Source organism: Equus caballus, chromosome 26, assembly GCF_041296265.1.
Source record: "Equus caballus isolate H_3958 breed thoroughbred chromosome 26, TB-T2T, whole genome shotgun sequence".
In the NCBI taxonomy this organism is placed as follows: Eukaryota; Metazoa; Chordata; class Mammalia; order Perissodactyla; family Equidae; genus Equus; species Equus caballus.
The window spans coordinates 46,573,975-46,601,947 of NC_091709.1; the positions used below are offsets into that span (position 1 = coordinate 46,573,975).

General features: G+C 54.8%; 1 protein-coding gene across 12 annotated transcripts in view; it reads left to right on the forward strand.

Moving 5' to 3' along the window:
* Positions 1 to 4,815: 4,815 nt before the first annotated feature.
* Positions 4,816 to 27,973, forward strand: part of TRPM2 (transient receptor potential cation channel subfamily M member 2) — a 59,944-nt gene continuing 36,786 nt past the window's right edge. For 4 of the 12 annotated variants that reach the window (XR_011433023.1, XR_011433025.1, XR_011433026.1 and 1 more), the window contains exons 1-9: positions 6,029 to 6,248; positions 9,463 to 9,728; positions 10,520 to 10,608; positions 16,219 to 16,387; positions 17,727 to 17,907; positions 21,315 to 21,481; positions 23,978 to 24,158; positions 25,423 to 25,484; positions 26,746 to 26,946. Coding sequence is in view for 7 of the 12 variants with exons in the window: in XM_023630278.2 (XP_023486046.1) it covers positions 9,564 to 9,728; positions 10,520 to 10,608; positions 16,219 to 16,387; positions 17,727 to 17,907; positions 21,315 to 21,481; positions 23,978 to 24,158; positions 25,423 to 25,484; positions 26,746 to 26,946 (1,215 nt within the window). In the remaining 5 variants the exon portion in view is untranslated. Of the gene's footprint in view, positions 5,065 to 5,725; positions 5,745 to 5,998; positions 6,249 to 6,391; positions 6,558 to 9,462; positions 9,729 to 10,519; positions 10,609 to 16,218; positions 16,388 to 17,726; positions 17,908 to 21,314; positions 21,482 to 23,725; positions 24,159 to 25,422; positions 25,485 to 26,745; positions 26,947 to 27,973 lie in introns of those variants that run through there. The other 8 variants (XM_023630280.2, XM_070252587.1, XR_011433027.1 and 5 more) reach the window with 7 other exon arrangements.

The following is a 27,973-nucleotide window of genomic DNA, read 5'->3' on the forward strand; positions in this document are numbered from 1 at the left end:
AGGAGCTCTGAAGGGGCCATGGCTGTCCACAGCCTCTCCACCAGCCCCTTGTGGGGCCGCCTCCGGAGCTGACATGTACATCTCCCCCACTCCCAGGCAAGCTCCCTCCTGTGGTCCTGCCTGCCTGCCTTGAGAGGGCTGCTTGGTGACCCCCACCTTCTCCAGCTTCTCCTTTTGGATTTCTGAGTCACCAGCTCCTCCTGCAATTGTGTAAAGTCAAATTTCTATAACATATTTTGTATTTCATAATACTCACGGGGTTTTGCTTCCACGCATGAAGACTGACACAGGCAGAAATGCAACCAAAACTAACTTAAACCAAAAATGAAACATTGGCTTGAGTACCTGAGAAGGCAGGGGTATCGGCTTCAAGTATGGCTTGATCCAGTGGCTCAGTCTTATTTTCAGGGCCAGGTATCCACCCATCCCCACCCTCCAACTGCACGTGTTCAGAGCTCTCCACCCTCTGCTCCAGGCCTAAATCTGAACTGCTTCAAGTCCAGCAGAAAGAATGCTTTTTCCCAATTACTCAGGTGCAAGTTTGGGGATTGGCCAGGCATCAGTCCTGTGCCACCTGAACACGTCTCTGTGGCTTGTTGCAACTCAACTGCTGGCCTGAGCCTTGTGCCCAGGTCTGGAGTTGGCCAGAGAACGGGAGGGAGGAGAGGTGACCCAGAGGGACATCTGAGGAGAAGGGGAAACCGCCCCCCCCACACCCTTTGTGTCCCTGCACAACTTCTTTTTTCTGGCAGAATCTCCCCTGTCCCATGGTCACTCTGGGGCTCTGTCCATGGATTTCCCACCGTGGTGGCATCCAGGAGTTGTCACTGTGGCCTTGGCCACAATAGGATGGTCTCTGCTCTCTCTCTTTTTTTAAAAAAATAATTTGATATCTCTAAAGGCCCTGCTGACTGAATCTGGTTCTAATCCAGCTGAGTCATGAGCTTCATTTCTGCCGATGCCCTGTCCCCAGACCCGTGTGTCCCCCAGGACTCCTGCAAGCAGCATTTCCCGCACGTGCAGCTGGGTGTCTCCTCCTTGCTGCCTCTTTGAAGCCCTCGGGACTGGAGAGAGGACAGGAGGGGCTTCTTTTGTGCCAGAAGGCCCTTGGGGGCGGCGGAATGTGGTCGTCTTGTGGGTCCTGGGCCCCAGTGCAGTCTTGGGGATGGCGCTGCTCTGGCACGGGCGACAGGGACCCAGGGAAGGGGTCTGCCCTCTTCCCTGCAGCCCTGACTGCTCAGCCCTCAGCCGGGGCTGCCTCAGAATCTCAGGGGAAGGTTTGGGCTGGAGGGTGACAGAGCAGAGGGCCCTGCAGGCCAGGAGGGAGGTTGGAGCCCTGCTCCACAGATGATGGCAAAAACTGGCACTAGCTAACAAGGTCACCCCCAGGGTGGACAGTGGACACTCCCCTCCTCCCATCCACTGGGTTTTCCTTTGAGGAATTGCCCCTCCCAGTGCCGAGGAAGCTGCTGTCCCTTGTCAGGGAGGAGCCAGGAAGGAGAATGGCAGCCTGGGGCCGCTGTGGCAGGCTGCTGCCATGGGGGAGCTTGGATACCGAGCCTGGGGCCCGCGTGGAAGGAGGGCAGTGGCTCCTGGTGACTGCGGTGGGCACTCTGGGCAGAGGGATGGGTCCTGGCCGGAGGGCCTGTCTAGACAGTCTCAGCTGAGACCCTCCTAGGAAAGTGCCCTCTGCCGGAGGGAGCTGCCCCCCGCCAAGGGCATCCCTTGGGCCAGTCACTGTTGGGAGGCACAAAGCCAGGAGCTTGTGGTTCTGGGTGGACAGCTCCTAGGGCCACCGGCCTCAGAGCCCACCTTGGGCTCAGCTGGGGCCTTGCCACCCAGCCCTGCTCCTCATCCTCTCCGTCCTAGGGCACAAGCAGGAGAGTGCCAGCTTCCAAGGGACATGCCTGGAGCTGCTGGTGGTCTTTCTTTCTTTTTTTTTTTTTAAAGATTTTTTTTTTTCCTTTTTTTTCTTCCCAAAGCCCCTCAGTACATAGTTATATATTCTTTGTTGTGGGTCCTTCTAGCTGTGGCATGTGGGATGCTGCCTCAGCATGGCTTGATGAGCAGTGCCATGTCCGCGCCCAGGATTCGAACCAACGAAACACTGGGCTGCCTGCTGCAGAGCACATGAACTTAACCACTCAGCCACGGGGCCAGCCCCTGCTGGTGGTCTGTCTTGAAGTGAGCAGAGCTCTGCTCTCTCCCCTTGGGCGGGCCCAACACTCTCTGTGGTTTACACCTGTTGGGCTGGGTAGGGGTTTCTGGTGCTCAGGACCAGGAATACTGCTTCCAGAACATCCTGCTGTCTGCACTCAGCCTGCTGTGGGAGGGACTCCCGCGGGGGCCCAGCTGGCAAAGGTGTGCTGACCACACATGGCACCTGTGCCCCCTGCAGCCCTGGGAAGGACCGGCCTCGCCCCAGGCTCCGCTTTGGCCTCCCCTTTCTCCATCTGCCCTCTCCTATTGATCTCATTCAGGCTACGCCAGCTGGTCTTTCCAACTGTATGAGCGAGCTGTGGCTGCGTAACAAACTGCTCAAACTCCGTGGCTGGGAACAACGACGCTGACTGTCTCACAGTTCCTGAGGGACCAGCGAGCAGCTGTGTGGGGTGACCCGGCTTGGGGGCTCTCATGAGGCTGTCAACCTAAAAACAAGAAGCCACTTCAAGAGGCAAAGCGTTTATTCGGGATCAAAGAATTACAGTTCGGGGTATATAGATTTAGGTAGAACACAAACAACATCCCGATTACGGGAGGTGGACTCAGGGCTTTTAGGGGGAAAAAGAGGAGGATGAAGTAAGTTGTGTGAGTTTCTTGGTGCTGACCAGCAAGGCTGGGCTTGTACTCATTGTCAGCACCAGCCCGGCACTGCCGTCACCAGGTGAAGTGCGCTTCTCTCATCCGTTCACACAGAACATTCTCCTTTCTGCTGACTTCTTGAAGGCTTGGTTTGGCCCAGTTCAAAGGTTCAGAAAAGGGGACACGCAGGCAGTTCCCCTGAAATGGCAGCTCCAGCTCCATTCTAAAATGGCTCCACTTACATCATGGTTCCCAAGGTCGGGCTGTGGGCCGGGGCTGCCATCTCTGATGAGCGAGTGGGGTCTTCCAAGCCCATTCATGGGGCTGTGGGCAGGAAGCTTCATTCTCACCATGCAGCCTCCCCAGAGTGAGTGATGGAGAGGGAGAGAGGGAGGGAGGGAGGGAGGGAGATAGAGATGGAGGGAGAGCGAGAGAGACGGAGAGGCAGAGGCGCTCCTCCACTCTGCGGGGAGGGAAGTGCACTGATGTTAGACCACACAGGGACCCACGGGCAGGCCGGAGAAAGGAGAAAGACTGGGAAAGCAAGACAAGGAGGTCTGGGGGGCACTGGGGGCGGGCCGCAGCGGGGAGATCCTCATGACCCACGTTAAGGCTCACCGGGCATCTGCCGAGGACAAGGCGCTGGACAGCTAGAGAGGGAAAGGACTCAGCCAGTTGATGTCCACTAGCCTCTGTCCTCAGACAGCCCAGGGCCGGCCGGTAGGTCAGGAAGGTTGTGGCGATGGTGCCTGGGATGGAGGCCACACACCACACCATCCCTCCAAGAGACAGGGCGAGATGCCTTCAGACAGAATGGACACAGTCTGGGTCTGGGCTGCCCTTCCTGCCCATCAGGGCTCAGAGTGGTCTCATCCACCATACAGGTCCCCAGGGAACAGGGCATCAGACCAAGGGACCCACTGCACAGGCCGAAGGCCCTGCCTGACACCACCCCCACCCACATCCAGCTCTGCTCTGTTGAATTCCTCATGATGACGCTGACTGCAGCCTGACGATGTTTATGTCACATCCTCCTTGTGACTGCAGGCCCGCTTCAGTCCTCCGAGGGGAACCACAGAGCACGCCTGTGGGAGAGGAGAGCAGCCTGCATTTCTCCATTTTATTCAGTGTCCTGAGAGATGGTTCAGGCTTGGGGGCATTTCCAGCTCGGTTCTCATCACTGTCGCCGCAGAAACGTGCCACCTGTTAGAGGAGCCTGGGCAGGCACGTCGCCCCTGGTGCTCCACAGGAGCTCCTCTTCTTAGCTGCAGTCTTTACACTCCTGGGCGGCACCATTGCTCCCATTTTCTTTTAAATTTCGTGGGCAGTCCTTTTAGATAAGAAGTTTCTGGAACGCAGATGATCTGTTGCTTTCAGAGATGAAGAGATGAAGGAAAACAATGTGTCCCCCAGAACGAAGCCCACTCCTCTTAGACCTCTCTCTAGACCAGGGGTCAGCAAACCACAGCTGAAACCACAGTTTCAGCTGCAAGGGCAGAGTTGAGCAGGTGGGACAGAGACCATGGGGCTGCAAAGCCAGGGACAGTTACCATCCAGCCCTAAACAGAAAAAGTCTCCCAGCCCCCACTGTGTGGGCCCTCCGCCTTCCCTGCTCCTCCCCGAGGAGCCAGCTGCCCTGCTTCTCCGTGCCTGTGTATAATTCATGACCAGAGCGTGCTGATGCTAGGCGGTCAGAGTGCCATCTTTTTCTCCTTGCTGCCAGAGCAAGGGGCTTTTAATCTTGGGCGTGATGTCCAGGCCCTAGCCTAACCCTAACCCTGCTCTGCATTTCCCTTCTCTGAACTTGAAACAACCCTCAATCATGAGCGGTACTTGCTATGTTTGTGCCTTCCGGTCAAATGTCTTTTTGTTTTTGTGGGAAGGATGTTTCATAACTGCTCTTGCAATAGAATCCTGGCAGACGGAACATGGCCTTCTTGTGAAATGTGTGGTTCTCCCCTCGAAGGGAAGGAGTCACGGGGGGACAATGTGGGCAGAGACGTTTTGTCAGAAGCCTGTTTTGTGAACTACTTCACCTTAAATGACGTTCCCACAGAGGCCCTGCGACGCCGGGAAACCAAAACCAGCCAGTCCTAGCCGGTCCACCAGACAGCTCTGCAGTCATCGCTGTCTCATGAAATATTCACCACCCCTCAGTAGGCTTATCATCAAGGAGACGGCTCTCGCGCCAGAAGGCACCCGAGGGAAGGAGCACTGGAGAAGGGTCTGCACACAGCTGCTGACACCCAGCTGCTGACACGGGTGGGTCTCCGCCACCACTGCCGGTTCACCAGGGTCCCAGCCTCGTCTCCGGGGTTGTGGCAGGGGTAGCAAGCCTCCGCCTGCAGCCAGCTCTCACCCAGCGCTAACTACCGCCGGCTCTGAGGCTGTAGCCATGGAGGGTGGAGGGCTGTGCCCCCTGCAGTGCGCCGTCCAGCGGGCCAGAGCCACTGTGTCAGTGGTCCCAGCTGCTGCCCTGTCTTTGATGCCTAGGTGCTGGCTGTGTTGGAGGAGAGGCTCCAGCTATCTCTGTTCTTATCACTGTCCTGAAGAAACGATTGCGTGCTGCCCCATACAAGGGACTCTCATGGGGTCTGACTCCTTCCCCATAGCAGCTAGAGACCTCCGGATGGTGGGATAGTGAGACGGGGACATCCTTCAGCCTGTGGACCCACAGCACTGCTGGCAGGCTCCTTTGTGGAGAGGCAGGGGCAGGTGAAGGCAGGGGGCCTTCCAGAGGAGAGGGCTCTGGGCAGGAGTCTGGACACTAGGTCATCGCTCCCAGGGGAGGAAAAGAGCAGGTGGCTGGTCAGCCAGGAGTTGGCTGGCAGCCCTGGGCCCCAGACTGGAGAGGCCACAGGACCGTCTTCACTCCTCTGGATGCCCAGGGGGCCCAGGAGTAGTCTCCGGGCGAGGAAGGAGAGGACAGAGCCCTTTGTGGGGTGAGAGAATTGGGCTGCTGGTTTGGACCTTTGGGGAAAGCCGGTCAGCTTCTCAGGAGTCAGAATGCAGTCGCTGCCAGTCCTCCAGCCAGGAGGACTGAGAAGGGCAGTTCCACCAGGGTTGAGTTTAGATGGCTGTGCATCCGGTGGCCAGCACCTGCTGCGGGATGTGCTGTGTGGGTGAAGCTTTCTGGCTCCTCCTGCCCCCTTGGGTCCTGCCTTACTGGGAATGGTCTCTTGGCTTTGGGTCGGCCAGGAAGACGGAAGTGAGGGCGGCTGCAGGAGTCTGCGAAAGGGCTCCCGAGGCCTGGATGGGAAGTGGCTCACCCAGCCCCAGGGCCACGTGGCTCTGGCGCCCCCCTCTCCCCCGACTCCCGCTGACACGCTCCGTCCTCTTCCCTGCCCCTGCCTGGCAGGTGCGGTAGGGCTTTGAGGACATCGCCGCCATCGCGCATTTAAACGCTGAGAAACTTGCCACTAGCCCCTCAGGAGGCAAACACCCGTGTGAGTGCTGGGTCGGGGGTCTCCGGGGAGGATGCACCTCGCAGGTCGGGGGTTTCGGGGAGGTCCGGCTCGTGCAGGTTGGTCCTTGGCTCTCTCGGCGGGCGCGGGATGCAGAGGGCTGGCTCTGCGGGGCCGAGTGACGCAGAGCGCGCTGCGGGCGACGCGGACTGTGCGGGGTGCGGGGTGCGGGGCGCACGCTCGGCTGGAGATGCGGCGGTCCCACGGGGCCAGGGCGGCCGTCCTGCGCAGCGGCGCGAGGGACGCAGGTACGCGCCCGGGTGATGGACAACACCGGGGTGCGGCGACCAGGTAGCGGGACTGGCGCTGGGGCGGAGGCGCGGGCCGGGGGAGGCTGCGCCAGGGTCCAGGGGCGCGGGCTGGGGGAGGATGGGTGCGCAGCCCCGGGGTGAGTGCGCGGCGGGGCGCGGAGACCTAGACGCTGGCCGGGGTGCTGGTGCCGGCGCGAGCGCGCGAGCTGCGGCGCCGCTGGAGCGCGGGGCCGAGGCAGGCCAGCGGCTCACGGCGTGGGCCCGGGCGCAGGCGGGGACGCGGGCACGGGCTGGGCTGCCGGGTGCGGGGGCGCGGAGACCGAGGCTGCGGCACCACCTGGGCTATGACACGGGGCGCAGGGGCGCGGGCGCTGCGACAGAGCCTGGGTTCCGTCTGCCCGGGGACGCTGTGCCCCGACTTGGCGAAATAGAGACTTAGCCCATCTCAGACTCCCGCTCTGAACCCGGTTCAAGACCACAGGGCCACTTCTGTCCGCTGGTCGTTCCTTTGCACCTCCTTTGCATCCAACTATTTATTGTCTCAAAAGTCCTTTCACAGCCAGGACTTCACAGGGTGCTGGACCTCAGCAGAGGCAGGGAGCAGCTGCACGGTTTAGAGAGAGAGGCAGAGAGGGCAGTGCATGTCAGGCCGCTGCTGGCCAGTGTGTCTATGGCCAGCCCCCCAAATAAAGTCCAGTGTGTCTACGGCTAGCCCCCCATATAAAGCCTACTGTGCCCACAGCCAGCCCCCTGGTGTAAAGTCTGTTGTTTTATTTCCTGGTGAATCTTTTCAGCTGGGGCAGGTGGAGTACAAGGAGGAGCCCCGGTCCTTGTGAGTCCCATGGTCCTGGGCCCACATGGCAGCTGTAAAAAGCTGTGTCCAGGAGTTTTATTTTCTGTGGCCTTGGTGTCTATTCTGGACGGTGGGGGTGGTTTACACCAGGGAGGCATTCTTTCAGCTGTGCCCCTGGAACACAGCAACCTGGGAGTGAGGCGCAGCCTGTCTGCAGAAGCTGCTGGAGGCTGAAACCGAGGGGCATGGCCAGCCCCTCCCCCGTGCACCTGTGCTTGCTTCCTGTGGGCCCAACAGGACCTCCCTCCTACTGCGGATTGCTCAGTGCAGAGCCCAGATTTGGACATTCGCCCCGCATCGGCCTTGGCCCTGTTCAGGCCCACACCCTCTATGGCAACAGCCACAGGTTCTCATGAGGTGCCCTGGGCCAGACGACATTTGTAGGTGTGCATTTTGTATGACTGTGTATTTAGGCCTGTGTGCTGTCAAATTCTTTCTTTCTTTCTATCTATCTATCTATCTATCTCTCTCTCTATTATCTATCTAGCTATCTGTCATCTACTTTCTTGGAAGTCAATTACTTTTGAAGCTTTCTCAACACACACCTGTGCCATTTGCTTATGGAGAATCTTAGCTATGAACCAGGGTGGCCAAAATTGCTTTTAGGTGATGTGTGAAGAAAGGGACTGATGATGCGATTCTGGGGAGAAGGACCCCAGAGGTTAAATGGGGGACTTTATAAGGTCATTGTCAGCCCTGGGTTTCTAGACTCTTCCATGGCCCAGACGGGTGGACAGGGGCAGGTGCGAGGAGGAGCAGGAGGAGGAGAGGGAGGGTCTGGCCAGCGTCTCCCACACAGCTGGGCATGGGGACGGTTACCGTGTGGCTCCAGCCCTGCCTTGCCCGGTCTGACGGGGTGGCGGGCGGAGGGAGTGGCGTTTGACACATTTCCCAGGAGGCTGTTGGCAGGTGGGACTGGAGGAAATGTGCACAGGACCCTGATGGGTGCTCTGAGATGGCAGCTGTCCGAAAACTGGGTACGTGAGCAAGAGCACTTCAGAGTTTCTTAAGACAAAGTCCTTTACGGCACATACTGCTGTCTGCCACTCGGCCCATTTCACTCCCACCATCCTGTCGCCCTTGTCCTGTGCAGGGCCGAGCCCTGGAGACGGTGACAGGAGCCGCCTCTAGTCCAGAGCCCCTCACAGGCCAGCTGTCTGACTGTGAGCTTTTGGGAGCCTCAGTTTCCGCTTCTGTCAACTGGGAACACTGCTTGCCATCTGCTTCCTTTGGAAGCTGGCTGTGAGGCCAGGTGAGCTGCTGTTCAGGACGCAGGTGGCCCAATAAGGGCCGCACAGGTATAAGGCGTGGCCTCCACCATGAATGCTGTGCAGGGAGGCCCCTGGGTGGGGCCACTGGGCCGGCACTGGTCACTGGTGTGTCTCAGCCTGTTCGGGCTGCTCTAGCAGAATACTGTAGACGGGATGGCTGAAGCAACAGAACTTTATTTCTCACAGTTCTGCAGGCTGGAAGTCCGAGATCTGCGTGTAGCACAGGTGGTGAGGGGCGCCTTCTGGGCTGCAGGCTTCTCCTTGTCTCCTCACACAGTAGAAGGGGTCCCTTTTATCAGGGCGTTAATCTCATTCATGAGGGCTCTGCCCTCATGACCTAATCGCTTCCCAAAGGCGCTGCTCCTGATACCTCACTTTCGGGGTTAGATTTCGACATAGGAACTTTAAGGGAACACATTCAGACCATAGCATCCTGGCCCTGGCCCCTCAAAGTCTATGTCCTTATCACTTGCAAAATACATTCCTTTCATCCCGGCAGTCCCAAAGTCTTAACCCATTCCAGCACCAACTCTGAAGTCTTGTATCCTTTTGGGGTTCCTGGATGTGGCTGGGCACACGCCAGAGTGGCAGGGGTGGGGACTGAGCCCTTCACAGTGATGGAGGTTGTTACCGTTATGAACGGGTGCCCTGGGGCCCCGGGGATGTGGGTGTCCTTCAGGACTGCCCAGGGGTCCGGCGGGGGGCCAGAGCTCGGGTAGCCAGGGAAATGTGCAGACCGACAAACGGATAGGGCTCCACATGAGGAAACGTGCTGGGTCCTCTCAGGACACCTGCCTCATTTCCCCTCTGATCTATTTCAGCAGCCCCTGGGGCGTGTTTCCAGAACCCTCAGCCTCGCAAGGTGGAGAAAAGCCTGCCCTGAAGGAGGCGAGAGACGGGAAGCTGGAGTGGGGATGTCGGGATGGAGCCCTCGACCCCCTGGAAAGCTGGCTCCAAGCAGAAGGAGGGCTTTGGGGGTCAGCCCAGGAGGGTCGCTGACCTGGGCGCGGGCCCCAATCTGCAGCGAAGCGACAGCAGTCTCCCCAAGAACAGGAGGTCCCAGTACCTCCTAGGCAACTGTGAAAAGGTGGGCTTCTGGGGGTCAGCGGGGGCCCGTCGGCCGGCTCCACCAGAGCCCTGTGGGGCACAGTGACCACCAGGGAGGGGCGCATTTCCTGCCCGGGCAGAGACTCAGCTGGCCTGGGGGCTCCAGCCCAGAAAGGCCCTTAAGGAGAGGAGAATTGGGGAGCATGGTTCGGCCAGGCCTGTGCCCCCTCAGGACTGCACGATCACTTCCTCCGATTGGAAAAGCCGGGAACCATGACAGTTCTGGGCCAGACTCCTGGAAAGCGTTGCTCCAACCTCCTTGTGCAGTGATCTCACTTCCTTGACTGGGAATGCCCTTAGCACCATCTGAAGCCCTGGGCTAACTTCGCGGAAAGGCCCGGAGAAGCCTGTTGAAAGAGCACGCTGGACTTTCGTAGTCCCCTGGTCAGGTGGGCGGGAGGGCGCTTCAGCCTGCCGTCCCGCCAGGATGAAGGCAGAGCCTCATCTGCCACTGTTCTGCCACCCCAAGTTGTTCCCGAGGAAGGCAGTGTTGACAGATAAACTGTAAAGTGCTGTGCAGTTTCAAATTGGGCCCAAGAGGAGGTGATCGCACCTGTTCACTCCTCTGTCCTGACTCCACACCTGAGGCCTTTGGTGAGGGTAATTTAACCCTTGGCATGGCCGGGGAGGGCTCGGGCCTCGCTTCTCTGAAAAAAGACCCTCGAAGCTTGTCAGGGAACATCAGTGTGTCTAAGAGAAGCCTAGGATGTGCTCATTTGAAAGTGTAGATTTGATGCCCAAGGATCTCAAAGTACCCTTTTTTGCCCTCAGCAAAAAAATCTGAGTTCCTGGATTCCTGAAAACATCAAGAAGAAAGAATGCATGTACTTTGTGGAGAGCTCCAAGCTGTCTGATGCTGGGTGAGTGGCCCTTTCTCTGTTCCCAGGCAGAGAAGCTGAGCAGAGGCAGACCGGCCCACCTCGGCAGGGGGACAGTCCCATATCCACGTAGGCCTAGGGTGCTCAGAGCATTTCTATTTACCCCACAAACCGTGTTCATTCGTGTCTGCATTTCCCCAACACCCACACCCTAGTCTGTGCTGTGCCACACTTGGGCCACGCTCTTCCTCACTTGTACTCCTTCTTTGTCACCTGGTGAACTCCTACTTATCCTTCAAGGCCTGTTGCAGATGCTGCCTCTGCTATGGAGCCCTGCTTGACCACACCCCAAGAGGTCACCTCTCCCTCCCACCACACTCTGTATATTTCTCTCTCTCTCTTTTTTTCTTTTTTGAGGAAGACTGGCCCTGAGCTAACATCCGTGCCTATCTTCCTCTACTTTATATGTGGGATGCTTGCCACAGCATGGCTTGCCAAGCGGTGCCATGTCCACACCTGGGATCTGAACTGGCGAACCCGGGGCCACCAAAGCAGAACGTGCGCACATAGCCACTGTGCCACCGGGCTGGCCCCTGTATATTTCTCGTTTATACCAGTTGTCGATTGTGCTGTAATTGTGTGGCTTTGTGGTTCTGCCTCTTGCCAGTTCTGAGCTCTGACCTGCTGACAAACAGTTAACATCCACTTATATTTGTTGAATGACATAGGGGAAGATAGAAGCGGATTACGGTATGGAGTGAGAGGTGAACAGTCACCGATGATCACGTCGTTTCTGGGGTCCTGTAATGTGCCCAGGTGTTATTACTAAAAGTGCCCCATGGATGTTTTGGGGTTCACACCTCTGGCATGGCTCTGCTTCAGATAAGACCCCTTATTCCTCACTGAGCGGTCATAGGAGTGACCTTGAGCTGAGAAGGTCGCCACCGTGCTCCAGCTGACAGCTTCACGGCTAGTGACCTCTCGTATTCTTGGTGCGTAATCAGAGTTTCGGGTTCACACCGCTTATTCTGACAATATACAGAGAGTACTTTGTAATGAGGTCTCCAGCTTTCATTATTTTTAAATGGGTTTATGAAAACAGCCTCAGAGGGAACTTGTGATACATAACTTCCTGTGTAGGAATCTGGTTTCGAAAACATTTTGTAGACTATTGCGGTAATCTGGTTTCTGTTTGTAGGGGTTCGGGGCGCCATTGATCTAGGCCCCGACCCCTTCTTTCCTCTGAATGCTAAACCAGTGGAGAAATGTTGGCGGGGGTCAGCGAGGGTTGGGGGATCCAGATCTTCCTTCTTTAGTATTTCCGTCCCGCTTTGGAGAAATAGTGCTCAGGATGCGTTTGGTTCTGAAAACTTCCAGAAGCACCTGTATTAGGATCAGGTTTAAGGAGAGGAGCTGCCCCAGGGAGATAGCAGATGGAATGGCTAGTTCATTCTGGTGTTATGACGGCTCCTTCAGGTTGCAGGAAGGGACCCAGATTGGAGAGAATGGAGCTCTCATTTCTCCCACAGGATGCTAGCCGTGGTGTTCCCGTTTATGCCCATCTAGGCCAAGAGCTCAGGAGCAGATTCTCTGATTGTTTAATTTCTGGGTCAGCGCTCTCAGCACATTTCCTGCGCTGTGTCCAGCTAGGGAACACACACAGATTCAAGATCTAATCTCACCCGAGGGCGATGGTTCAAGAGGAGAGGGAAAGGAGGAAGCTTATTATGGGCTGGCTGTTAGAAACTTAAGAGAAAATTTGGGGCAGCCTTGAGCCAAAATACGAGAGCTCGGGTCCCTGTCCTGGTGACCCCCTCCCCCACCCTGGCTCCAGCGCTCTCATCCATAGATTGAGGGGGCCACGCAAGGTGTTCCCTAAGACCCCCGCAGGTCTGAGAGTGCCTTGAGTCTCATTAGGGGTCTCAGAGGATGGGATGGTCAGTGGGCGTGCCTCGAGTCCATCATGGCATGGGCAGTCCTGGGAGACCCTGTGTGAGCAGTGGAGACTGGGGCTAGCCAGGGACCTGCTTCACGAGTAGGGAAGGACAGCCTGAGAGGAGCCCAGGAGCTCTTGGGTATCAGTAGGCAGTGGGTCTTTTCACTGATCCCTCGTCCATGCATGGTTAGTTAATTTGCACTAATTTGATAAATTATTTCCCATCCCAACCTCATTTGACCTTCACAGAGTTTTGCAGGGTTGGGGGCAGTGAAAGCATTATTTTTCCCATTTACTGACTGAGAACTTGAGAGTCAGAAGCATCTGAGGTCACACTTGCTGGGTGGCAGAGAAACTTGTCCTCTTTCTTCTGGTCCAGGAGTCTGTCGCCTGTACCATCTGGCTCAGCTTTCCTCTGGTTTTAGACTTTTTTTGGGGTCTCATCTGCATCTGGTCGTCTGGGTCATTTATTACCAGCAAAAAGTAGGAATCTAAAACATCTGTAGATTTCCAGTCAAATAAGGAGTGACGAACACACTTATCTCCTCTGTCTCCTGAAACCCCAGTATATAGTAGTAAAGGAATAAAGAGATTTCAACCCCTGAAGACGAAGAAAATAAGAGAGGAGGTAAGAGTTGAAAGAGCCGTCAATGCATTCTTGCTGGGGAAAAGCAGAAAACACAGGGGCAGCTCCCGGAGGCTGGAGTTCTGGAGCACGACCATGGGCATCCAGCTAGGGGACCGTGTGCATCCTGCTGGCCCGTGGCTGAGAGTTTCTTCTTTGAGCCTGCACTGTGTGGGGTTTTTAATCCTTTTATTTTGAAATAATTATAAACTTACAGGAGGTTGTGAAGATACTACAGAGAGATTCCATGGTCCCACCACAGGTTACACACTTGCGTCTACCCCGCCATCCCTGACCCCTGGCGACCATTCATCTGTTCTCCGTCTCTACAATTTTTTCATTTCTAGAATGTCACATAAATGGAATCATACACTATGTGATCGTCTGACTGGCTTTTTTTTCACTCGGCGTAAGGCCGTTGAGATCCGTCTGAGTTGCTGTGTAGACAGTTGGCTCCTCTTGGTTGCTGTGTGGTCCTTCGCTTTCAACGGGCCTATATCGTTATATTTGAAGTGAGGTTTTTGTATACACCAATAATCGGGTCTGATTTTTTTTATGCACTCTGCCAATCTCTGCTTTTCAACTAGTCTATTCAGACATTACATTTAATGGGATTATTGATATGTTGGGACTTGAGTCTGCCATGTTCTTTTTGGTTCTCAGTTTGCTCTGTATTTCTTTTCCTGCCTTTCTGTAGGTTACTTGAATAATTTTTAGAGTTCCATTTTGATTTATCCACACTATTTTTGAGAGTATCTCTTTGTAGAGCTTTGTTTATTCGTTGCTCCAGGTTTATATTATATATTCACAGTTTATCACAATCTACTGATATCTGCTCATCTGCTGGTATGTCTTAGTCTCCTGGTGTTGACCAGTTTGAGTGAAGCATAGAAACATTACCTCCTTTCACATCCCTTACTCATCCCCATTTATAATATAATTGCTTAAAATATTTCCTCCACATGCATTGAGCACCATGTTAGATAGTGTTGTAACTTTGGCTCAACCCAACCATCAAACATAATTCAGAAAATTCCAGAGAAGGAAAAGGTATTCTATTTACCCGTATTTTTTCTCTTTCCGTTATTCTTTGTTCCTTTCTGATAATCCAATATTCCTTCTTTTATCATCTCATTTCTGTTTAGAGAACTTCCTTTAGCCATGCTTGTAGGGTAGCTCTGCTGGTGACAGATTCCCTTAGTTTTCTTTCGTCTGAGAATGTCTTGACTTCCCTTTCATATGTGAATGACATTTTTGCTGATATAGAATTCTGGGCTGGTAGTTTTTGTCTTTCAGTATTTGAAAAATGTTGCGCTATTTCTTCCTGGTTTCTGATGAGAAGTCAGTTGTTGTATGAATTGTTTTCCTCCAACTGGCAAAGTGTCATTTCCGTCTTGCTGTTTTCAAGATTTTTCCTTTGTCTTTAGTTTTTGGAAGTTTGACCATTACACGTTTGACCATTACAGGTGTGCATCTCCTTTGGGCTTATCCTGTTTAGTGTTCACTCATATTCTTGAATCTGTAGATTTGTGTCTTTTTTTTTCAAATACGAGAAATTTTGGCCATTCTTTTTTCTTTTTTGCTGTTGTCGGTAGTATTGTTTTTTTAAAATTTCACTTTCTAATTGTTTCTTCTATATAGAATGAAGTTGATTTATGTTTGTTGACCTTGTGTCCTACAAACTTGTTAGACTTACTTGTCAATTCTTGTAGTTTTTTTGTAGATTCCTTAGGATTTTCGACACACACAATTATGTTATCTGTGCATAAAGATGGTTTTACTTCTTTTCCTATCTATTTGCCTTTTCTCTATCTCTCTTTCTTCCTTGCTTATTTCATTAGCCAGGGCCTCTAGCACCCTGCTGAATAGCAGTGGTGAGGGTGGACGTCCTTGTCTTGTCCTCGGTCTCCAGGATAAAGCATTCAACCTTTCATCATTGAGTATGCTGTTACCAGCAGGACTTTCATAGATGCTTTTTATCAGGTTGGGGAATTCTCCTTTATTCCTAGTTTGTTGAATGTTGTTATTATGAATGGGGGTTGAATTTGGTAAAATACTTTATGCATCCAAGCAATTGATCATATGACTTTCCTCCTTTATTTTGTAAAGATGGTACATTAGATCAATTGATTTTTAAATGTTAACCCAACCTTGCCTTCCTGGGAAAGCTCTCACTTGGTCATAATTTCTTTACATACTTTTTCAGCCTTGCCTTCTTTCTCTTGTCCTTCGGGGACTCTGATGATGTGAATGTTTGATCTTTTGTCATAGTTCTGCAGGCCCCAGAGGGTCTGTTTATTTGTTTATTTAGGCCTGTTTTCTCTCTGTTGTTCACATTGGTTCATTTCGACTGTTCTGTCTTCAAATTCATGGATTCTTTCCTCTGTCACCTCGATTCTGATGCTGAATTCATCCACTGAGTTTTAAAAATTTTGTTTAATGCATTTTTCAGTCCTAAAATTTATATTTGATGTGTCGTCTATTTCTTTGCTGAGACTTTATATTTTTTCATTTTTTCCAAGTGTGTTCACAATTTCTTGTTAAAGCATTTTTATGGTGCCTGCCTTAAAATCCTTGCCAGATCATTCCAACATCTGTGTCATCTTGGTCCTGGTGGCTCTTGTCTTTTCTCATTCTGGTTGAGATTTTCCTGGTTTCAGGTATGGCTACTGATTTCCAGTTGAAACCTTGATATTGTAGGGATTACAGTGTAAGACTCTTGATCCCGTGTTTTAGGTGGTCCACTGTGAGCTGCCCATGGGGAAGAAGGACACCATGTCCTCACTGCCTTGTAGAGGTGGAGGTCCCCCTGAGCTTCAACTAATGCTTGGTGGGGAGGGGCTTCTTGTTCCTGCTTGTGCGGTGGGGGGAGTTCCGGCTCCCCACTGGGCCTCCCCTGATCCCACCCTGGCTAGGAGGGGCAGGGGTGCCTTATACTGCCCCCATGTGGCCTCCACTGACACTCTGGCCAGGATGCCTCGTTACTGCTGGGTGGGGTGAAAGTCCTGGGTCTCCAGTGGGCCTCTGTGACACCCCCAGCAGGAGCAGGACAGGCACCCCGTTACCTCTGGTGACTGTGTGGTCTTTGCAGGAAGGTGGTGTGCGAGTGTGGCTACACGCATGAGCAGCACTTGGAGGAGGCCACCTGGCCCTGTGCCTTCCAGGGCAAGGAATGGGACCCAAAGAAGCATGTCCAGGAGATGCCAACGGACGCCTTTGGTGACATTGCCTTCATGGGCCTGGGCCAGAAGGTGGGAAAGGTTGGTTTCCATCACTCCATTATTCTTACTGTGGACCAGACCCCACTGTCAGTGACCCTCGGTGGCTGGGACTTCCTGGGTTCGGAGGGAGAGGCTGGGTGAAATCCCAGGGCACAGAGCCCTCCCAGGGCTAAGGGTGGGGCAGGCGGGGCTCCCCAAGGCTAACAGACCCAGTAGCAGAGGCGAGAGCTGTGCCAGGGGGCCGCACAGCAGGGTGGGAGGCCGGCAGAGCCTTGAGCCTGCTCAGGAACATGGGAGGGGCAGAGGGAGGCCCAGGCCCTGGCGAGTCTGTCATGTACGGTGGATCGCAGGGTGGTCCCTGGACCAACAGCGCCGCCAAGCAAACTCTCGGGCCCCACCCTAGACCTGCTGAATTGGGGGCCCAGCCTCCCTCATTTTAACCAGTCTTCTGCAGGATTTTGATGCAGCTTTTGGGCATCATTGACCTATGGGGTCTGGTGGAGCCACTTTTTCTGTGCTGGGGCTCTGGAAACCCTGAACCTCTTACTAACTGGGTGTGACTTTTCTCCTCAACTCCTCTGAGTCTCTGAGACGCAGCCCACTTGGCCAAAGAGGTTGCACAAGGAGGGTCCGAGGATGGGGTCACACCAGCTTCCTGGGTGGCCACCGGCCCAGAGCCCCCTGCATCAGCACCACCACGTGTTGGGTGCTCACCAAGCCCCTGTCCTTTGGAGCCACTCTCAGGGCCAGTCCAGTGGGCTGGGTGTCTTAGGTGTGGCTGGCCCAAGCCGAGAGGAGGCGTCCGCCATGGAGCATGGGCGTTCTTCTGCAGCACAGGGGCTCGGAGTGAGAGTGGCCCTGGAGGGCAGTGTCTGGACCAGAGGCCAAGGGCAACTGACCCAAAGTGACAGGTCCTGGAGACCCAGGGCAGGCGTGTGGCCAAGAGGGAGACTGTATTAGATGAAGACGGAGAGAAGGAAGGACAGGACAGCTGCTGGTTAAACCTGGGAGGGCACGACGGCGGGCTGGCCTTTACTGTGGGACTGAAGCAGACATGGGGTCTCCAGCGTGGGGTGCCCCCGACACAGAGAGGGAGAGTAGAGAGGCAGCTGGGCTGAGGGTCTGTGACGATGAGGGGCAGTTCTTTGCCGTGGGGCCCCTCTTCTGGGCCTTTGCCTCCCCCTTTTCTCCCAATTCATGCCCTGTATGGCTGCAACCCTCACTGAATCTAGACCCAGGGGTGAGGCGACCACGGCCTGCTTGGGGCTGTCGGACATGGCTGGGGGTGGGGACACTGTCCCCCGCTGCACTGTGGCCTTGGACCTGCCCAGCTGGCCACTGACCCAGGCTCCTCTGCTGTCCTCTGACTTCCCCGCAGTATGTCCGCCTCTCCCAGGACACGCCCTCCAGCGTCATCTACCACCTCATCACCCAGCACTGGGGCCTGGATGTCCCCAACCTTCTCATCTCGGTCACTGGTGGGGCCAAGGATTTTAACATGAAGCCCAGGCTGAAGAACGTCTTCCGCAGAGGCCTGGTCAAGGTGGCCCAGACCACAGGTAACGCCTGGGAGGGGGGACATGAGGCCTGGACCACAGGGAGCGCTCAGCCTGGGAGCAAGGGGCAGGCTGAGGGAGGAGTGGGTCCCTGCGAGACAGAGCCGGGGCGTTGGGACTGCTTGGCCCTCGGGGGTCCCTGAGGCCACTCTGGGCCCCAGTGGAGAAGCATGTGGTCAGACTCACCCGGCGCTCCCTGCCCACCCTCCTTCCCTGATGTCCTGCTGCTGCCCCTCTGCTGGCTTGGCTTGCCTGTCAGGACAGACAGGGCCCTGGCTCACTCCCCGATGGTGACGCCCTGCTCTGCGCCTAGAGGAGGCCTGGAAGCTGTGAGCTTCCGTGGGCGGGCAGAGGAGGCCAGGAGCCTGGGTTAGCCCGAGGGGTGCAAGTGAGTTCCTGTTACCTGATCTTTCTGTCAGCGTCATGGAAGGAAGGATTTGTTTCTGTCATTGACTCCCTCCCTGAGGTGACATTCCCAGTAAGAGCAGGGCAGGGGCTGTGTGCCGGGACCCTGTGTCTGCCTGAAGTATCCAGGGCTCCTCGGGAGGCAGCCCTCGGGGCTCTCTCAAAGTGACAATCGATAAGCAGATCCCATGCCCAGGGCCCCTGAGGGGGTTCTGCCAGTGTAAGTCAATGCCCCGAGAGCAAGGATTTGGGGTCCAGGTGAGACTGGGGTCACCCAGAGGGCACTGAGCCTCTTTCTGGGATCTGGTTTCAGCCAAGGGTGTGAGGGCCACACCCTCGGTTTGGCCTTTGCCCTGAAACAGAGTCTTAATCTGAGTCTTAATTGGCCCATGTCGCTCAATTTCATTGTCTACCTGTAGGCCCTGGGTTTTCGGGATCCTTCCGTTTCCCTCCGTCCCTGCCTGCAGATCGACTGAATCTTGGCTCAGTGCAGCTGACCATCACCAGGCACACTTGTAACCTCTGCCGCACATTCAGCAGGCACGCACCTGTCCCCAGGGAGTCACGGGTGACAGTTGTACCACATCTCGTGGTTATCTTTTCAGCGTTCAATGTCAATCAGCCACTTCCCGGCCCCAAGGCCAGTGCCACGTGGTTTAGATTGTTTTTTATGGCGACGCCATGACTGGCTTCCAGGCGTCAAATCCTGTACAGTTGTCGGCACCGTGCTGGGACCAGGCAGCCCAAACAAGAGCAGACGTGTCTCTTGGCTTATGTTTCAAGGAGGTGGCTGCAAGTCAGCGGCTGCAGGTCCGCTCCATGTGTCTTCTCATTCCGGGACACAGACCAGAGGAGCAGACCCCACAGGGGACCTGCTGTCCTCGTGGCAGATGGAGTACTGCAAAAACAGCTGGCGCAAATTCAGGTTCCTCAGACCTGGCATCAGTTCTTCTTGCCAGCATGAGATGACCAAACCGGGCCACTGGTCGGGCTGGACAGTGGGGTGGGAGGTGTTTCCCCCATAGGGGCCTCTGTAAGTTGTGTGGCAGTGGGTGGGACTTATGATCCCGCACAGGGAACAGGGCCCAGTGGCGGACACAGGGATGCAGTCTACCACACTCTATGCCCAAAAACCAAGGGGAAGAAGGGAAGTTTATGTGTCTTGAAATAGAAGCATTCAGAGAAATTTCTGAGGTGCCATGTTTCCTAGACTGGACAGGAGGCAGGGAGAGAGGACAAGGCCTGCCGTCAGGAGCTGGGGGTGGGGTGGGCTGGGGGGCCTGTTCCTGTCCCCGCCTCCCTGAGCAGCACCGGAAACCTCGGCTCCCAGCTGTAGCGTTGAGGACGTAATCGCGGTTTGGCTTCCTCTGAAATCCTGTTTTGTTTTTTTTTTTTAATTATTTTATTGAGGTCATATTGGTTTATAGCATTGTATAATTTCAGGTGTACATTATTATATATCAGTTTCTGTATAGGCTGCATCGTGCTCACCACCAATAGTCTACTTTATATCCATCACCATATATATTCACCCCTTGATCCCCTTGTGCCCACCCCCAGCCCCCTTCCCCTCTGGTAGCCACTAAATTGTTCTCTTTGTCCATGTGTTAGTTTATCTTCCACATATGAGTGAAATCCTTTCTCTATCTAGCTTTCTGTATCTAGCTCATTTGTCTTTCTCTATCTTGTCTTTCTCTATCTAGCTTATTTCTTTAACACCATACCCTCAAGGTCCATCCATGTTGTTGCAAATGGGACGATTTTGTCTTTTTTATGACTGAGTAGTACTCCATCACATATATATACACCACCTCTTCTTTACTCATTCATCAGTTGATGGGCACTTGGGTCGCTCCCATGTCTTGGTTGTTGTGAATTATGCTGCAGCGAACATAAGGGTGCATAGATCTCTCTGTATTGTTGATTTAATGTTCTTTGGATAAATATCCAGAAGTGGGATAGCTGGATCGTATGGTATTTCTATTTTTAAGAAATCTCCATACTGTTTTCCATAGTGGCTGCATCAGTTTACATTCCCTTTTCTCCACAACCTCTCCCACATTTGTTATTTTTTGTCTTGTTAATTATAGCCATTCTGATGGGTGTGAGGTGATATCTTGCTGTAGTTTTGATTTGCATTTCCTAATCATTAGTGATGTTGAACATCTTTTCATTTGCCTGTTGTCCATCTGTATATCTTCTTTGGAAAAATTGTCTGTCCATATCCTCTGCCCATTTTTTGATCGGGTTGTTTGTTTTTTTTATAGTTCAGTTGTGCGAGTTCTTTATATTATGGAGATTAACCCCTTGTTGGATATATTATTTGCAAACATTTTCTCCCAGTCAGTGGGCTGTCTTTTCGTTTTGTTCCTGGTTTCCTTTGCCTTACAGAAGCTCTTTAGTCTGATGAAGTCCCGCTTGTTTATTTTTTCTTTTGTTTCCCTTGCCCGAGTAGACATGGTATTCGAAAAGATGCTGCTAAGACCAGTGTCAAAGAGTGTACTGCCTATATTTTCTTCTAGGTGTTTTATGGTTTCAGGTCTTAGATTCAAGTCTCTAGTTCATTTTGAGTTAATTTTTGTGTAGGGTGTGAGATAACGGTCTACTTTCATTCTTGTGTGTGTGGCTGTCCAGTTTTCCCAACACCATTTATTGAAGAGACTTTCCTTTCTCCCTGTATGTTTGTGGCTCCTTTGTTGAAGATTAACTGTCTGTAGATGTGTGGGGCTCTCAATTCTGTTCCATTGACCTGTGTGTCTGTTTTGTACCAGTACCGTGCTGTTTTCATCACTATGGCTTTATAGGATACTCTGAAACAAGAGACTGTGATGCCTCCAGCTTTTAAGACTTACCCCTGATCATGAGTTTGAAGGCCCTTGAGTAGGGGCTCGGCGGGCATGGGGGACTGAGCATCAGAAGCATGCAGGGCCTTAGGTGTCAGGCTCAGGCGTGGCAGGGTGTGCACCAGGACCCATGGGCCTGCCCACCCTCTCTCCTTTCCCCAGGGGCCTGGATTATCACTGGGGGGACCCACACGGGCGTGATGAAGCAGGTGGGTGAGGCCGTGCGCGACTTCAGCCTGAGCAGCAGCTACAACGAAGGAGAAGTCGTCACCATTGGAATTGCCACGTGGGGCACCTTGCACAACCGAGAAGGCCTGATCCATCCCACGGTGAGCCGAGTGGGCGTGCTCCTGGGGTGGTGGGGTCAGAGGAGAGATGGGAGGCAGGGAGTTGATGTGTAGGATCTGACGGGGGACTGCAGTGGACAGACCACCATCTGGGCACCAGGGTAGATGCAGCGTGGAGGGGAGAGGCTGGACAGGGACACAGGAGATCTGGGCTCGAGGCCTCTGCACTATAGATGCTGGTGACCCGGGACAAGTAGGTAATTGGCTGGACTCTGGTTTCCCCCTTGAGATTACAAGATGGGTCCACATAGGAATCGCCTAAGAGCCACTGCTGGTCTGGGGCTCTGCTAACAGCCACTCTGATGAGAAAGGAAGTGGACTGAATGTAAGGAGGTGGCTTGGCCAAGAGTGCGCGGCCCATGAGCATCTGGGTGGGCTTGACTCCAGGCTGTCTGATCCCAAAGTGTGACCTCGTGACCCTTGAACCCCTGCACTCAGATCTCCTCCAGCCCAGGGACTGCATGATGCTCTGACTTCCAACAGTCATTACCCACCAGGAGCTTCTTTTAAGATTGAAGAGAGAGCGCTCCTGTTTCCATTTCACTGGGTGCAGCTGTGGGAAGCAATTGCTCAAATATGGAGCCTTGAGTTGGAAAAGATAATTTGTTTCATCTGATAAGATTGTTTAGGGACACTAGATTTGGCATAATGAGCACACGTCCACTTAGTCCACAGAGTCAGGAAAGCTCGGGAGACACTGGCCCCAAACACAAGACTCTGTAGGGGAGAAAGAGAATTCCTCTGCCCACTCTGGGTCCTTCTGTCTGGGTTACAAATTAAATTCACATGAGACAGAATAACAGGGGAAAATCAACAGAGCTTTATGGCATGTATACATGGGAGAGACCCAGGACACTGCGTAACTCGGCCATCTGGCCAAAGCTGCTAGCTTAAGTAGCATCTTCAGTTAAAGGCAAAGGAGGAGGTTGGGGTAGTGGTTTGGGATTTCAGAGGGGAGGAAGACAATTTGCATGGAGACGGAAATGCAAATGTTTGTTAAAGCAAGTTTTGCTGGGCCAAAAATGGCCTTGCTGGTGCCTTTCTTTTTTTCTTTCGTTTTTTTTTGAGGAAGATTAGCCCTGAGCTAACTACTGCCAATCCTCCTCTTTTTGCTGAGGAAGACTGGCCCTGAGCTAACATCCATGCTCATCTTCCTCTACTTTATATGTGGGATGCCTACCACAGCATGGCGTGCCAAGTGATGCTGTATCCGCACCCGGGATCTGAACCGGTGAACCCCGGGCCACCAAAGTGGAACGTTCGAACTTAACTACTGCACCACCGGGCCGGCCCCTGTTGGTGCCTTTCTATAGGACCTATTTCACATTATACTATAGCTATCTTACGGTGTGATATCTTATGGCTTCCTGGAATGGGCCTTCTAGGTGAAATTCTTTTAGGCAGTTTGGGGTAAGGTTGAATGTTCTTCCTGAGGCCCCAGCCTTTATTGTCTTCAGCTCATGTCTTCATGGCAGAGTGGCACACATCTTGAGGCAGCCTGCCCTGAACCCCGTCATCTCCGTGACTTCTGAGGATGCTTTCTCATAACTGCCCCATGAGTGGTGACTCGGGAACCGGCCCTTCTCCCCTGGGCCGTGCAGCCTGTGCTCGTTTCCCGGGGAGCCTCTCTGGTGTGATTCCTTTAGCCATCACAAATGCTCGAGATCTGGGCAGCCCGACTCCAGCCTTTGTGTTCCATCTGTGTCAGCATCGTAGATGCACTTGTCTGGCCGGGGCTGGTCCTGTCCCGTGTGCTCATTCTGTGGAGCGGAAATCTGAGGCCGAGAGAGAGTGGGTGACTTCCAGGATCACTATGTTCTCTTCCCCACGTTTGGAGTTCAGAAGACTCCCCACGATACCAGCCTGCCGGCCCCTGTGGACAACAGGGGGTGTGCGCTGGTCCAGCAGCCGTCCCTCTGGGATCAGTGTCCTGGGGCGGCTGCAACAAATGTCACAAACCTGGTGGCTTAGAGCAACAGAAATTTCCTCTCTGCCGTTTCCGGAGGCCAGAACTCCGAGATCAGTATCACTTGGCCACAGTCAAGTTGTCGGCAGAGCTGTGCTTCCTCCAGAGGCTCTAGGGGAGGGTCCTTCCTCGCCCCGTCCAGCTTCTGGCGGCTGCCGGCTTTCCTTGGCTTGTGGCCACATCACTCCAGCCTCTGCCTTTGTGGTCACAGGGCCTCTGCCTCTTCTGTCGTCACGTGTCCATCTGCCTCTCTCTTTCAGGGACACTTGTGATGGCATTTAGGACCCACCTGGATAACCCAGTCCAGATTAATCTTCCCATGTTAAGATCCTTAACTTCGTCGCATCAGCAGAGACCCTTCTTCCAAACAAGGGAACGTTCACAGGCTCCAGCGATCAGGACTGCTGCATCTTTGGAGGGTCGTTTATCAGCCTACTAGATCCCTCATTCCCAGCGTTAAAGATGCAGGACTTTCCGTCTGTCTGTGTCCGACTCTTCTCTGCCGTCCTCAGGGTGGCTTCCCTGCCGAGTACATCGTGGATGAGGACGGCCAAGGGCACCTGACCTGCCTGGACAGCAACCACTCCCACTTCATCCTTGTGGATGACGGGACCCACGGCCGCTACGGGGTGGAGATTCCCCTGAGGACGAAGCTGGAGAAGTTCATATCGGAGCAGACCAAGGAGAGAGGAGGTGAGTGGAGCTCGCTTCCGAGGGCGCGCGGGACAGAGAGAGGAGCGGGCTGGTCAAGGTGTCTGGGACACAGCTGGCCGTGACCAGGACATTCAACAGGCGGGGCACTCGAGGTGCGCGATCAGAAGGCACCTGGATTTCTTTCCCACCATCTCTTTGCACTTATTCGGTAGGGTCATCTCTCGTCCCTTTTAACCAGGTGAAGGACAGTCAGGGCAGGCCCCCGGCTCCTCTGCTCCCTCTCAGGTCACAGACCATCCTATAGCCATTCGACCACACAAACATGTCTCGGCTCAGAAGACAGAACCTGCCAAAACTCGGGCCTGGACATCTTTCCTTGAGGTGGGATGGGATGGACGCTAGGACACTGGGAGGTCAAATACACAGGACTTTGCATATGATTTGAGGGAGGTGAAGAAGGACCAAGATATCGGAGTTTCTAGGTCTGTCCCTGGGCTGGGTGGGCACCTTCGGAGCAGCGTTGTTCCTTGCACATCAGCATCCCTGGGGGGCTTGTCAACCCGGAGAATGGCCCACCCCAGAGGCTCTGACTCACAGGTCCAGATGGGTGAGAACCTCATTCCCAAGTCCCCAGGTGACTCTGAGGGTGCCGGTCCGGGGACCACCCTGAGAACCCTGCTCCACTGAGGACGCGGGTGCGGAGTGTTTGGGGGTGCGAGTGTGTGGGGGCCGTGAGATCATGCGGGAACTTGGAGAGAATGTTTGTGGCCCGGGGAAAGACATTTCTGAAGTCTTCACACATCCCCCGGCTGCCGACTGGCTGAAAAAAAGCTTAAGGTGGGGGCCGGACGGCCGGACAGAGGACAGAGTTTCCAATGCCAAGCTCCCACGTCACGTGTGTGCGTGTGCCACTGCTTGATGTGTCCCTGTGGCACGCCCAGAGTTGAGGCATTGTGAAAGCCTGCAGAGAAAGGTAGCTGGTTGTGGTGTCCTGCTGGACCCTGCTTGTCGCTCTGATGGCCCACAGCCCCCGGCTCTCCCCCACCCCGAAAAGGGGCAGGAGAGGCAGGTGCAAGAGAGGTGCCATCACCGGGCCCTCGAGTTTGCTCTCATTACACAGAACAGGCAGGTGCTCTGGCAGCTCCAGGGTGCCAACCTTTAAAGCTGCTTAGTACTTACAACATGGCTCCCAACCGACGCTCGCATGGGATGAGGCCGGAGCTGGCAGGGGGGTGGGAGCTGTACCCAGGTGGAGAGTCTGAGCCCTGCCTTCCCTAAGCGGGGCCTCTGTGCTTCATCCTAGGCGTGGCCATCAAGATCCCCATTGTCTGTGTGGTGCTGGAGGGGGGACCTGGCACACTGCACGTGAGTACTGGCTGCAGGGTGGGGGTGTCTTGGGGGTCGAGTCTTGCTGTGGGGGGACAGCTGGCCCAAAGCGCTGTTACCAGCATCCCAGCGGGGTCATTGGCAAGAGGGCTTGTCCACCACAGGGTGGAGAAAGGGAGGCCCACCACGTGGCAGGGCCCTTTCCAAGGGGGCAGGTGGGCTGGGAAGGGAGCCTGCAGAGTGGTCCCCGCTGTGGGGGGGCTGCGCTGGCTTTGGCCCTGGGCGGTTGACCAGCACAGAAGTAAGGGGGCTCCAGAGGGGACTGCAGCAATCATGGAGCCGGCGCCCCTCGCCACCACCCCTCCTGGACCCTGGGGCAGCCCGTGGGGGTTTCTGCAACTCTGCAGCCAGACTCCCCTCAAGGGGTTCTCAAAATATAGGCCCTCAGGCCACGCCCCAGCCCCGAGGGACCAGCAGCTGAATGGAAGGCAGGCTCCTCAGTGGTTTTAACTCGCTGCCCACAGACCTTTCTTCAGAGCCCTCCCTATGGGGTGTGGTTCACCTCACTCGTGGGATGCTGACCAACTTTATTTCTGCTGTAGGAACAGACAACAACATTACAGCCTGCAGATTTGGGGCAGGAGCATGGACGTTTCGTTTATGGGATCATAGAAAACGTCCGTTTATGTTTAGTGATTGCAGGAGGTCAACCTAGAACCTTGGGGTGTCCTGGGGGATGGGAAAGCATCTGGTCCCCCACGCCCACCCCTGCAGCATCCTCTTCATTGGCTCTCCCACAGACGGTGCCCAGGCTGCTTCCTCGCACCCAGAGTAGGGCGCCTGCTCCCACTGAAGGCCTCCTTCCTACTGGGGTCACAAGCCCCTTCCTGAAGCTGATCTCACCCTGGGTCCTGGGGTCTCTCTTGTTGTCCTGGTCTTACCCTGAGCCTTAATGAGGGAGCGAAAGTCCGGCCAGGCAGCGCCTCCTGTCTCTGGAGAGTATCTGGAGATGGCTCACGTGTTCACAGGTCAATGGGCGGAAATGTCCAGATCTTTCATTACAGAGGCGTGGGGTGATAGGCCTGAGAGATGATGCATGAGGTGAATGCCCCACAGTATATAGGATTAGCTGCTTTTTCCTCTGAGCAGTGGAATGCTAGCAAACTAAAGGGTTCAGTGAATTTCACAATAGCCCACTGGCCCTGACGGTAAATGCTGTTGGAGAATTCTCCACTTTAGGAAGTGTCAGGGCGGGCGGGGATCCAGGCCCCGGGGCTCATGGTTGGCCCCCCCCTTGCAGACCATCTACAACGCCATCACCAACGGCACCCCCTGCGTGATCGTGGAGGGCTCGGGCCGCGTGGCCGACGTCATTGCCCAGGTGGCTGGTCTGCCCATCTCTGAGATCACCATCTCCCTGATTCAGCAGAAGCTGAGCATGTTCTTCCAGGAGATGTTTGAGACCTTCACCGAAGGCAGGATTGTGGAGTGGACCAAAAAGGTGAGGCAGGCAGGCGCGTCGGTCTTCAGGCATGAGCCTGCAGCTGGTACGTCTGGAGGCTGTTGGCCTGGTAAGTAGGACTAGGACACACAGGACCCAGAAACAGAGACCCCAGGGGGCCTGAGGCGGGCACGGAAGTGATCTGCAGAGGGTGGTAGTCTTTGAGCCGGGTGGGCAGACGGCCCAGGGCTGGCAGGAAGCCTTCGAGAGGCAGCGACCTGTTCTGCCAAGGGAGGGCACGTCTCCAGCCTCTTGCCTGCAGAACTTCCAGCTGGGCTGGGACACTGCAGGGTGAGAGCACAGCTGTTCTGGGAGGAGGAGCCTGCTGGACTGGAGGGCAGGAGGCTGGTGCTGAGGCTGGGGAGGGCAGCAGAGGGATGGAGAGCTGAGACTCGGCAGCACGGGCGCTGTGAGGTGACCGCAGTGGGTGGCCGAGCCCGCCGAGCTCAAGGCTGGCAGGCAGACGAATGGAGGCCTTCAGGAGTTGGCAAGACAGGGAGGCAGGTAGAGGGGGACGAGACGGGGCCCAAGCCTGGCTCCTGGGTGCCGTGTGGAGATCTGGAAGGGCTTCCCGTGCATTCCTTAGATGGAGGACATGGTGGGTCCTCCCCCATGATTCAGTGGGCATGGGCCCTCCCTGGGGATCTGCATGTGAGCAGCCCAGGAATGCCCCCTGGTCTCCCGGATCAGAGGGTTTGAGTTCAAGACCTGGGAGGGAGTTAGTTACACCCAAAGGGGCAGTCCTTCCCACGCCGAGGGCAGAATGGATGGAGTGGAAACGGAGTTCTGAGACAGGAACCCACGGCTGACGGGTCCAGGAACACACCACGTGGGGGGCGGGCACGGCCCTCTGCTGCAGGGCACAGCTTCTTTCGGGCCTGCTTGTTCTCTCTCTCTGTTTTGGAATTATTTTACTTTTACAGAAAAGTTGCAAAGACAGTAGAGGGTTTCTGTCCACCCTTCACCCAGCCTCTCCTGATGATAACGTCCTACAAAACACAGGGCTTTTGTCAAAACTTAGATGTGA